The following is a 13,643-nucleotide window of genomic DNA, read 5'->3' as shown; positions in this document are numbered from 1 at the left end:
TTTTCGAACAGTGTGTGTAAATAAAAATTTATAAAATTGATTTTCCAATCATTGCAATCTGGGCTAAATAATGTCCATTTAGTCACTCAATTCGTCAGTTAGTTAGATAGTTAGTTATTTAGTTAGTTAGTCATTTTGACCTCATCCCACAACACAACACGAGTTCAGATATTAGAAAGTTGTCAAACAGTTAAACAGGTGTCAAACAGATAACAAATGAACATTACTCATAAACATTGAACATAATAATGACAGTCCCTTGCTCTCATGAGAAATGGACATGAATTCAGAAATTTGTAACAATTTTGAATTTTTTTATATACACACACTGTTCGAAAAATAGAAAAATAAAGAGTCGTCTATATCGGTTGCCTAGCAACAACTATTGTTATTTTTTTTGTAAAGTATGTGTGTGTATTGACCCCTTGCAGCTACGTCACAATTAGAACGTGACGCGAGAGGCGACGCCATGACGGACGGCAGAAAGTGCTCAGTGATAATGTACTGTGTATGGGTGCCGTCCAACAATGTGGCTCGATCACTTCACATTACAACCTCACAGCATTATCACTTATTTTAAATAGAATATCTACTCATCCGTTGCAATATTCTGTTTGTTTTTTTGTTTTTCGCCGTAGAATATCTCAGTTTTCTGTGCTTTTTCCACTGGTAGCTAAGGAGTTAACGTCAGTCAGTGCCACACTCCCCATACAGCAGCTGCTCCTGTCTTTGCTGCTGCTAACTACAGTTAACGGACCTGGAAGTCCGACCCGTGGGTGTTGAAGACCTGTCTAATTAGTGGTCATTCTCTGATTAAAGCCGGCTGAAAAATAAAAGAAAACAGGAAGCAGTCTTCATTGTAATCGCCGCGATCCGTCCGCCGGCGGCAACTACGTTGTGACGGTGCTATGTTTAATACGAGCGTTAGCTGTTGTTAGCCACAGCATGTAGCTCAGCTAGTTAGCTTCAACTGTGTTTACATCGACTATACACTATAGATAACTTATAATGGCATCGATAACGTCCTCGCACTGGTCCTGTTGCTCATGTAACCCCCCTGCCAGTGGCCAGCCCCCGGTTCTTAGCTCTAAACCAGCAAGGAGTTGGTGCTTGGGACCAGTTTTAAGGACCAATAACCGGTTTTTAAGCGGTGGAAAAGCAAAGAACCGGTGCTAGTCAGGCTCTGGCTCCGAACCAGCACTCGAACCAGCTCAGTGGAAAAGGAGGGGAAATCCTACAACCACAGTATGTCACAAAACTATAACGCGCCCATTGAATTACATTGACGTCCACTGTTCTTTTGCCGCCCATCATGGCGTCCGGAGCTACCATGAGTGGAACGTGACGTCACGTGCAAGGGGTCAATATGAATCTATAAAGTGTTTTGAATTGTGTGTCTGGCTGCTTATATAATGTATGGCTACATAAATGCAGTCCATTTACCATTTTTGCATTAGAATGAATGGAGGTCAAAATGACCTCTTGGCAGTTCTAGGAGTACATGGAATGTTGGCGGTTCTAGTGTTAAGGAGATTTTTAATTTCTCAATGCAGGTTGGTGGATCATCGAACAAACAAACAAAAAAGTCCATGAAGTGTTGGTCATTGCAGTGCGTCTCTTCATGAAAGTACCATGTGTGACCCATTCAGCCACAAACCTGATATTGTGATTTTGTTGTCACTTATACTGAAGCACTTCAGCCTCTTGTGGCTGAAATGATTATTTTGACTATAGAAAAAAGGGCATGGTTCTGTAACAATGTACGTATAATTTTGTTTAACTCATGAAATGTTTATCTGCATAAACTGTCACATAGAGTGGAGAGAACAGACGTGTCTCCGTAATGTAGTGAAAATAATGACTAAACTCCTCAAAAAAAGTTTGGAAATGTTGTTTCAGTCAATCATTTCTCCCCTTAAACAATACAAATTGGTGTTGTATGTTATATCGTTGGAAAGCCTGATTAGTCACCTTTACAATTAGGTACAACTTGTTTGGATAGCAGATCCGTGGAATGAGCCAACACCGCTAAACATGTGGGTAGCAGCACCCAAAAGCAAAAATGTGTCAAGTACAAATAGGTCATTACAGTATTTAGTTTAGTGACATTCAAGCACTGATGGCACTATTTTCTTATTATTCACACATACAGTAAACCATGTGTGGGGAAAAAGAAGCAGTGAAATAATTCATTAATTAATCAAACAATCATCAACACAGCGAGGCCAGTCCATATGAAACTAGAATCATCAATGAGCTGGTTCATTTTGACCCACATCGGTGTGAGCTGGTTCAAGGTGTGTATAGGCTGGAACACAGTCGTCCTCGAGCTCCGACTTTACACAGTGTTTTTCTGTCTGACTGGAGCTTGTTATCTTCTGAGTTATGTGAATGTTCTTCCAAAAAGCGACCCTCAGAGACTGTGGTTTCCTAGTGTAACAGATGGCTCTTTGCTTTCTAAAACTGCTGAGAAGAAAAGAAGAAATGTGAAAAAGGAGATGCTGTGACCTCTGTATGACTGTACATAGAGAGGAAAGAGAAGGTGACTCCTCATAATAACACACAGTAAACTGTTTTATCTCCTTTTTAAATAATTCAGTCTTTTTCACTCTCTCTCCAACTTCCCTCTCTCCTCTGCTCTCCCATCACTCGAGTTATTGAGCAGCTCCGGCGGACTTCATCACAATATAAGAGGATCGAAACAAGAGAGTGGGAAGGAGATGGAGTGAGAAACAAAGAGAGAGTAAGCGGAGAGGTCGAGGGGACAGTGATGCAAAGAGTGGGGAGAGGAGAGGAGATGAAGGGAGAGGAGATGGAATCTGTGCCAGGGGTTATTGAAAAATCATTACCAGAGCAGTCATGCAGATTATTGCTTATATGTAAGAGAGAGACAGAAAAGGTTAGGAGAATGTGTATGAGGGGGAGCCCTGCATCTATTTGGATCTTCAGAGGTTGATTTGTCCGTTCTTCATTTTTATGCCACTACATTAGTGATAATTGTGGCCGAAGCCATTATGTTTTCAGGTTGTCCTTCAGTCCATCTGTCCCATTCTTATGAACATGGAATATTTTCATTAGATCTGACATTATGAACTGATTAGAATTAAGGTTAAGGTCATTGAGAGATCATGAAACAAGATTTTGGCTGTAACTGAAGTGTAAATGCACCAATTATAACCCAATTTCACCCGAATATTAAATTGTATAAAATGATGAAACAATGACACATAATAACCAAAAGGTCAGTGTCAATTGTATACCCAATTGTAAGAAAAAAAGTATAAACAAACACAATGTGCTTAACCTAATACCACACAAATAATTATAATATTTCATGTTTTTATTGAACATATCCATTAAACATTCACAGTGCATGTGGAAAAAGTAAGTGAACCCTTGGATTTGATAACTGGTTGAAGCTCCTTTGGCAGCAAACACTTGAACCAAATGTTTCCTGTAGTTGCAGATCAGAACTGCACAACAATCAGGATGAATTTTGAACTATTTGTCCTTACAGAAGTGCTTCAGCTCAACCGTGTAGGATGTGAATGGCTCTCTTGAGGTCATTCCATAGCATCCTTATTGGATTCAGGTCTGGGCTCTGACTGGGCCACTGCGAAAGGTGGATTTTCTTTTTTTGAAGCTTTTCAAGATTATCTAGATAGTAGATTTACTTAAATGTTTAAGGTCATTCTCCTGCTGCATCACACAGCTTCTACTGGGCTTCAGCTGATGGGCAACCACCCTTATATTATCCTGTAGGAAGCCTCGATAAACTTTGGAAGTCACTTTGCCCTCAATAATGTCAAACTGCCCCAAACCATGATGCTCCCTCCACCGTAGTTCACCTTTGAGATGATGTTTACATGCTGGTATGCAGTGCCATTTTTATACCATATGTACAAAAATTACACAAAAATAAATAAATAGTTAAAAAAAATACAAAAAAATAAATCTTAGTTTCATCAGTCCACAAAACATTTTCCCATTAGTGTTGTGGAGTGGCAACTTCAGGTCTGCAACTGAAAGCAAAGCAATTAATGCAGAAAACCAGGAAATTCCAAAGAGTTCACATACTTTTGCTTGCCACTGTATTACACCGTATGGACAGACAGTTATAAACTGCAACCTGGCTGGTTGGTGAGGCACTAATTCTTGTTCAAAGATGTACAGTAAGGTTTAGAATGAAATAATCTTGAATATAGAATTTGATCATGGCGGTATAACCATACGATATTGTGGGTATGCAAGTTTTCTCTTAAGTAAAGATATAATTTCACCTTCAATAGAGAACCATGTATTTCCACTGACACTTAGACAGTTACAGAGGTGAGGTGGGATAGGGTCTGTTTTGATTCCATGTGTACAGGTGTGTAATTCTCATGAGCCTCCTTGTGTGTGCCCCACAGCCAAAAACACCTTTGCTGATTATGTTTCTAGGTCAGCAACACAGAAGATATGAGACTAGGTGAAGTGTAAATGAAGCTGCAGATTATTACTATTGTAAACTTCAGCAATATCAGTGTTGGTCCCCCTCTCTGAGCTATAGCCTAAAATACCAAACCATAGGATGTATTTGCCAGAGACACACATCTAATAGTTTTCACACATCAATTTTCATTTCATGAATTTACATGACATTTGTTACAGACATTCATCAGCCTCCTCTCAGGATGAATTATAATTGCTGATGAGCGCTAGGGTTCATCTGGTATACCATTATGATCAGGTTAACATTTCAATATGTAAAGTGCTTTGGTTTACAACCAAATACTTGCAAAACAAGACATTCCCATCACCCCAATTGTGTATTCCATTTTTTCCATGCAAAGGGTTGGGACATTAATATGCTAACATAACAATGGAGATAATAACCATGGTAGAGTAGGGTTGTAACCACGAGCATGTACAGAATGTATCAAGCTAATAGTCTTGAAGTTTAATCAATGATGTTGATGAATAATAGCGACAAAGACACTGTGAAATATGATGTTTTAGGTGCTATTGGCTGGTTCTGTTGGCAAGGTCAAGTCAGATCAATTCCATACATGTGATGCTTATAATAAACAGCAGATGAGTAATTTATTTCCAATGTGACTGTATGAGTATAAAACCACACTGATAAAATATTCTTTATTCTCTTTTATTCTTTATTTTTTCTGCTTTACATATTTCCATCTGCTCACCTCTGATAGTTGATAGATTTCACATCAAAACTGACATCTGCAGGGAGATGTTGTGGACTCACGGTTATGTAAACAGCCAGCCTACACACAGCGCTGCTAACATCTTTACTCCAGTGTAAAGTAAAACATTAGTAACACTGTGTGTCACTGTAACAGCCCAGCTTCAATCCCTCTTAGTGCTGCACCCATCAGCCATTAATACAGCCATTTAGCTGAGGGCTGTTGCATAAAAGAACCAAATAAACTGCATATTGAAACAAAACTCCAGTGACTGCAAATAAGCACTGCTGGTTACCTGTAATGGTTGAGAGGCCTGAAACATCTGGTCCTGGACAGCTGAATAGAGTGTTCCACTCTGAGGTCGTGCCCAACTGCAGTAGCAAATGGATTTGAAATGGCTGCACCTGCAAATCTGGCATAATGTGTAATTTTTATTCAAGCTCAGCTTCCTCCTGGTCCATTACACATAATTCCAAACATATTGTGCAATTTAACAATATAATTGTCTTATTTTGGGGAAAAAAAGTAACTACCTTTTGTTTCCCTTTCATCGCCCTGACCCTCATAGGAAAGAGTATAAAAGCAATGGCTCGCCTGTGTCGCCTGATCCAATGTAATGATGACCTTGTTGGTGAAAGGGACCTGCACACTGCACATTGAGGCTGAGGCATGCTTCTTTAGGCTTAACATATGCAAATGTGCACAAAGGTTGTCCGGAGACATTCACTTTGCTGTATGTGCAGTTCTACTTACAACATTTACATGTCTCTGTTCCCTTTTTCAAAGCTGCCTCACAACAAGAGTTTATCCACCAATCAGTTGACAGCCTCTCACTCCCTGCTGTGTGTGTTGGCTCCTCCGCTGGCCTTCATGACGTGCTGTTATCCATAACACTAGTCTCCATGTGGGTTTGCTTGCATGTGATGTTGGAGATGCAAGATTGCATCTATAGGCTTTTGACAGCAGAGCCTAGAAATTGAATAACAAAGTGTGGTTTGTTGAATGACTTTTGATCTGATGCTTCTGTGAGCAGGAAGACATGAATAAATATTGTGCTGAATGACAGTTACGAAGCAGTTTACATTGGAAAATTCTGATGGCAACATGGAAACCAGAGTGCAGTGATGATTTAATGATGATAAGCCTGAAATGGTGATAAAACAATTGTTACTGTTTCTCACATCTTCAGGCAGTGAGTTCCAGAGCTGAGATTCTCTGACTCAAAGAGCCTTTATTCTTGAGCATTAGTCTTACAAACAGTTAAAAGTGCCCTGCTGGAAGATTTGAGGCGGTGTTCTGGTCTTGGTTTCAGCATGTTGGTTTCTTCCCAACTCATCAAGTGCTTTAACTATGATCACTTAAATCTTAAAATTGATTCTTAAAGGGTTAGGGATTCTATTCTGTGACATATTTTACTGAATTGTTTGAAATCCCCTCCACACCCTGATTGCAACCAAGTAATTTAATGTTTTTTTCACAAAAATGAAAAGTCAGTCACCTGTGGAACGAACGGAAAAACACCATTCAATCATGTTGAACGCGACATTCTCGATGACTACATCGTGATGTGTCAATCACGGAACCGCTCTTCCTGCACTAATTGCATGCGTGATCAGCGACTAACAACTGCAGAAACGCCTGTGATAGAATGTACCACACTCCAGTCCGGTAGGTGACAATATAGCTCTCATATTGGGTGGTTTAGTATGATGTCAGGTGTTTTCTTTCACGTGAATGAGCCATGAGAAAAAGCTGGAGAAAAGTTCATGATGCTGCGCAGTGACCACTGCTGTACCATTGCGTGTAGTGAGGCTTCACCTTGATGTTAACCCAAGGCTGAAGAAGTGTTGTGTGTTTCTGCGCTCTGTAGGCCTGGCTTCAGAGAGAAGTCTGAGAAAAGGGGCTTGGACTTTTGACTTGTGTATTTTCAAAATGTGGCCTGCTAGAACCGTTTTTCCAAGATCTCCAACCCTACCTTTAAACCAACTGGTTTCCCATGACAGGAGGCTAAAACATGGCTAATTGGCTTCTTACTATTTGAATATGTTGAGGGGACAAGGATGGATCCTTGGGGAACACCATAGCCAAGGTTGTACAGTTCATATAACATCCTTGTGCTTAAAGATTAAAAGTGCAGTCCTAATTCTTGGAAACCTTTTTTTTCATCTTATTGTGCCATCAATCCAACTGAACCTCCTCCATCGTGTAGATTGTCACTCTTTCACATCGTCTGACTTTCACGGGTCATTTAAATGAATGGCAAATCTATCTCTCTGCATGACTTACCATTTATGGATAAAGTGTCTATATTGACCCAGGAGGAACTCATGGTTCTTTCGAACTTTGTCAATACAGTACATGTACCATTTCAATGTGCTGCTTTTCAGGAGTGTGGTAACCTTGAGAGCTTTTTAGATCACTGATCAACTTTAAGACCTCTAACCCTCCACCAGCAACACCCAGGTTTCTGGGTGTAAACTGTTCTGCACTGCAAAACCATTGTTTGTTTTCAGAGGTAGCCTGTTGTTGCAGTTCATATTGCAGTCGAACTGAGACTCGAGAGCTGATAAGTGCTTCTCATTTGTACGGTAAAGTAAACTATACCTTACACTATCCCTATGCAATATGTATGAAATGCATTAAGAATGAGGCAAAGTATGTTGTTGGCAAATGGGCCAATTGCTCAGTTCCAACTTTGCCTGTGGATCTACAGAGAATTATATGTAAGAGCAAATTAACTATGGGTGCAGGTGATGCAGCGTGAGGCAGAGTTATGAAATGAATAAGGATTTCTCTGATGTTGTGACTGACATGCACTGTGCTGATAGAACTGCCTACCTGCAGGGTTGCTCCAGACTATATCATTTGTTTCTCCATTTCATACTTTAATCAATTTCAAATCGAGTGAAATTTTGTGTGTGTGTGTGTGTGTGTGTGTGTGTGTGTGTGTGTGTGTGTGTGTGTGTGTGTGTGTGTGTGTGTGTGTGTGTGTGTGTGTGTGTGTGTGTGTGTGTGTGTGTGTGTGTGTGTGTGTGTGTGTGTGTGTGTGTGTGTGTGTGTGTGTGTGTGTGTGTGTGTGTGTGTGTGTGTGTGTGTATTGATGCACTTCCATTGATGGCCATATGCAGCAGCTGCGTTTTTTAACGCAGTGGGACGTGTCCTAATGTTGCTTTAGATTTGTATTTAATATTCAATTATAACTTGATTTTTGTTCAGCAGTTTCAATAGTGTGGTACAATTTGTCAAGACCCCATACTGATATTGACTTGCTACTAATGAAGTGCAACCAGAGGAAGAAGAAAAAAGAGAAACACTTTCTCTCAATTAGACTGAATGAAAGTGGGACTTTTAACACTGAAAGGATCCAACTGAGAAAACCTTCACGCCTACTACATGACTGCAATACACTGTGCAGAATGGTAGACTGGTTGAAACATTAACATGAGCTCATTCTCTGGTTTCAGCTCTTCCTTTTGACAGTCACCCAGCACAGTATTTACCCCCAAGAACCCAGACGCTGGACTTGGATTACTTCCAGGCCTAGTTGTTACAGGTAGGTTAGCAGGTTGCTGACCTAGCCACCTATCCACTGTTGTGTTTGAGAGTCAGGAGATGCTGCCTCAATGAACAAGGCTGTTTCATCTACAGTATCAGTAGAAAACAATCATAGCTTCATCATCCCCAAAGAAATTTAAATCAAACGCAACTGGACTTGGTTATTTGTCTAGGAAGACAAAGGTGTTATTTGTCTAGGAAGACGAAGGCGTTTGATTTAAATTTATTTGGGGATAATGATGACCTGGACAAATGAGAATATTCACAGGCTTAATCATAGCTTCACTTTGTCTGCTGTTTAGACAGGAGCACCAGATCAGATGGTTTCTGCTGTCAGCTCCTTTCCTCACTTCTGGACTCACTGAACGTGCTTGTTGTTACTGTGTTGGATGGTTATATGGTATCCCGTATAGTAACCATTTATGGGGTGCTTTGTGGTTGAGTGGTTCATGTAGCCTGAAGCAGTGACTACCAGTCTGACACCTGACTGACTGAGACGATCTTTACTGCATGTCAATCCCAGTCTCTCTCTGCTTTCGTATCTTTCTTCCCTGCACAGAAAATAGCTTTAAAAAATTAGTTCTGTTTCATACTTTCCCATGAGACAAGGTTATTGTAATAATTGCATCTCAGTTACGTAACATTATGTAACTCTCTGCACACCTTGAATGACATGCACACAGAGCTGCTGAAGAGACAAACAGGAACAATATACACTTAATGGATGTTGTGATGGCTTGTTGGCACTGTGGGATATCTCCCAGTTCTCTTAACAGCTTCTACAGTGAATCACTGGCACAGAACACAATGCTAGAAGTTTAACTTTTAATGAGTCGCTGTTGAAATGTACTGCGTCCACCTAGTGGCAGGAGACGATATAGGCAATTGATGGCTCCCTAAAAGCCCCACAATGTGATATTTAATCAGCTGATAATATCATATTTGACAAGAACGTTGTCATTTGTTTTTTGTGGTGGTTTCTTCACAGCTATATGGAAGCACAAGTTAGTTGCCTTATTGATTTCTTACTATTCTGTAAATATACACAAAGGTGGCTAGAATACCAACGGAATTTCTGGTCTGGTTGTTTACATCTGTTGCCGTGCCACTTTTCTGCACTCAATGCAGTTTTGTTAATCCGTGGGTCCTTGATCCTCGTGCTGTTTGGTTTGTGTGGAAAAGTTCAAAACTTGATATAGCTGCCTATTACTGAGCTATGCCATGACTGGACAAATGCTGCGCAGGGGAGGAATTTATAAATAATCAATTTTGGCTTTAATTGTCAAATTTGTGAATTCCCCCCTCTGCTCCCAGTTTCTTAAAGCAGTCGTGTTCCTCTGCAACAGGAACTGGTGAATCTACTTATGCAGTCGGAGAGCTCCTCTGAGGTCTTCATCTTTCGCCCCACAGAGACCTTAAAGCACGTAACTGAATACCAAATGCTGTGGTCTCATCAACAAAGGAACATTAAAGTGTGCGCTCCTTTAGTGCATTTGCATGCAGAGAGGCAGCCTGGCCACCTACCACCAACCTATTCCCCTCAGTCCGAAGAGGCAGGTATTGGAGGACTGTCAGGAGTAAATGTATAAAGTACCCAGGGGATCATCATCAAGGCACAGTCACAGCAGTAGCATCCGAGAGACCATTTGGTAGACAGGGCTGTGTGTTGATTTCACACATTTCACAGTGGGTTAGTAATACACATTTAAAATGCATTGAAAACCAGTTCTTGCACGTGCACCAGTTGGAAACCTGCCCTCTCCTTTCTCCTCGAGGCATATTTCTCCTGAATTTCTGAGAAATCCATTAGATAGAATTGCTGATATTCCCAATGGGTCCCGACCAAGACAGTGCGCTCATCCGTCTTGTTTGCCAGTATTATCACATCCACTGTAATGATAGATGACAAAGTTAGATCTGCTCTCTATCTCGTGGAATAGTTGGAAACCATACAGGAGCTGCTGCAGCTGCTCAGCATCAACCTGGTGTCAATTTGAAAAGATGTCGACAATCAATTACTTTTCTGCAAAAGATATCTCGGAGGTGTGTGTATGTGTGTGTGTACTATGCTAAACTGCCTGGCAGCCACGGTGTTGGTAAATGATGCAACACCCTGAAACAAAGGTCTCCATCATGACAAAAGGTGTGTCTGTGTGTGTGTTTGTGTGGCAGAGTGTGTGTGTACATTGCCATAAAACTGTAGATATTACATTGCGCTGACAAGATCACGTTGATGAAAGAGAGGCTCGCGGCAGAGGCCGAGCCCTTATTGCGCCAACTGTGGTCACAAATAGCCAACCATGATATATCAGCGTTGCCACATGCCGCAGGATTTACTCTCCAAAGTCTGTTTCCTTTGAGGAAAGAGCATTTCCCTTCAGCACAGCCTGAAAGCATTTGTTTTAATGCATCTGTTTTGTTTTAAATAGCTATTATTTACTCTGCATCTGCAAAATTTCATTATGCTCACAGTTTTTTTTTCCCCTTTTGTCTTACAGAATAAAGTTATGACCATTGATGCTGTAAAGGTCAAACTGCAGGTAAGAAAAAAATATTTGTATGAGTGCGTGTGTTTCTTTTTAATAACAAATCACTAGCACCTGTTTCCCATGGTGTAACTACCTCCCATATATCTTCATTACTTGCCGTGGGAGGGCCAAGGAGCCCAAACGATGACTTAATGAGTCCTTGGTTAATCTCTATCAGTCAATTAGCCGGCTGCTCTGCCTGACTGAAGACACTAGAGGGAATAGCCGACTTTCCATCAGATTATTAGGCCTGGAAGTTATCAGTGAGAGACTCAGACAGCAGAGATGCCGATGAATCCTTGTCGTTCAAAAACAGCATTAGATACCGTCTGATGAGTTTTCCACCTTAGTTATGCAACGCTCACCACCTCTCCTTCTTCATCTTCTCCTTTTAAATGGATCTGTGTTAATCTACAGATGTTACTGGTTCAAATTTGCGGGGTTTGTCCTGCACTGCAGGATCGCGTGATCGCGTGACTTTTCACCACAACTGTTTTCCTCTAGGTGGCAGCACCGTACTAAATACTGCTCAGACGTTTTGGGGACAATGCTGACAGCCTGATAGCCGCGATTAGGAGTGGCGCTGTTCATGATACAGAATACAAGAGGATGAAAGGAGAACTAGCTGCAGACAGTAAATAATATAGTAGCCTAGTTTTTCAATGACAAAATGTAACGACGGCAGCTACAGTAGACTATAGCCCACGTCTCACTCTCTTTTTTCGGTCATCTGTCTCGTCATCTCCAAAATGTGTTTTTAAAATGAGCCAACTACAGTACTGTGCAGTAGTGCCGCAGATTTCTCACTCCGCACCTTGTTTGAGAGTGCAGCTGGATGATTTCTTGTGAATGAACGGGTCTGTGTCACTTTGGGGCTGGGCGATAAAACATAGGATAAATAACTTTCCCTCGATAGAAGACGCGGCCGATACAAAGTGACACCGTCAGCCATGCAGCCGGCCTGGACTTTTTATTTTTAATTATGAAGGATCATCTGCGCAAGGCAAAGATGATAGCATCAACAAAACACGGCGTAACACACGCGGCTGTATGGGACAGGCTTTTATTTAATTCAGAACAAACCGCTTAGCAAAAATGGAAAATATAGTCTATAATAATTAATTGATCTGTTGTTTGGCCACTGTTTGAAAATAACCCGAATTATGAGCAAATAATCTGATCCAGAACAGCAGTCATAATCAGACTTCTTCTAAATAAACCTAAACATTAAATAACTGGGTCAGGTCGGACCATGGGGTTATTTTTTCTCTTCTTCTTCACAGGAGAAGAGGAGGCTATGTGCAAAGTACCACATTAACATCTCTATTCATATAACGCCCATCGAAACAGCTGATTTACATGTCGGCCGTTAAGGCAAGGCAAGGCAAGGCAATTTTATTTGTATAGCCCGTTTTTACAAACAGTTTGTCTCAAAGGGCTTCACATGGCATCGTAGCAACATCCTCTGTCCTTAGACCCTCACATTGACTGAGGAAAAACTCCATGGAAACCCTTTTAACAGGGAAAAACAGGAGAAACCTCAGGGTGAGCAACAGAGGAGGGATCCCTCACCCAGGACGGACAGACGTGCAATAGATGTTGTTACAGACAAGAAAACAGTTTACAGTTTGTCACAGAATGTGCGGAATATGGAAATGTTAACACATGGCGATTGGCCATTCACGCGGCTTTGTTCTTGGTTTCGGCCAATCAGCTTATAAGCACATGGCTAATTATCAGCTTTCAACCAATCGCACTGTTTTAATGTGTGTGTGTGTGAAAGTTATTTTCTTTAGTTCATTTTCGTTTCTTTTGGATTTTTTTTACAACAATGTATCAATATAATATTGTTTTCGTTTCATTTCGTTATAAAAATCAATCCCTTTTCTTTGAAACAATGAGATTGAGCAGCTAAAACTCAATAAACTCAACCATGGCTTGTCTTATTGTTAATCTGAACGCACATGTATAAAGGGCAGAGTCAAGGCAGCAGATAAATCACAAAACATCAACGCGTCCGTGAGCGCAGCGCACCTCCTCTTCTCCTGTGAAGAAGAAGAGAAAAAATAACCCCATGGTCCGACCTGACCCAGTTATTTAATGTTTAGGTTTATTTAGAAGAAGTCTGATTATGACTGCTGTTCTGGATCAGATTATTTGCTCATAATTCGGGTTATTTTCAAACAGTGGCCAAACAACAGATCAATTAATTATTATAGACTATATTTTCCATTTTTGCTAAGCGGTTTGTTCTGAATTAAATAAAAGCCTGTCCCATACAGCCGCGTGTGTTACGCCGTGTTTTGTTGATGCTATCATCTTTGCCTTGCGCAGATGATCCTTCATAATTAAAAATAAAAAGTCCAGGCCGGCT

General features: G+C 40.8%; 1 protein-coding gene across 1 annotated transcript in view; it reads left to right on the top strand.

Annotated features, from left to right (window-relative positions):
* Positions 1-13,643, top strand: part of rab26 (RAB26, member RAS oncogene family) — a gene marked incomplete at both ends in the record, with an annotated part of 111,038 nt that overhangs the window by 32,229 nt on the left and 65,166 nt on the right. Inside the window, one exon of the mRNA XM_083994037.1 lies at positions 11,240-11,281. Within this exon, the coding sequence (XP_083850163.1) occupies positions 11,240-11,281 (42 nt within the window). The remainder of the gene's footprint in view (positions 1-11,239; positions 11,282-13,643) is intronic.

This window comes from Trachurus trachurus (assembly GCF_905171665.1).
Source record: "Trachurus trachurus genome assembly, chromosome: 19".
Taxonomy (NCBI): domain Eukaryota; kingdom Metazoa; phylum Chordata; class Actinopteri; order Carangiformes; family Carangidae; genus Trachurus; species Trachurus trachurus.
This window is presented reverse-complemented; position numbering and strand designations above follow the sequence as displayed.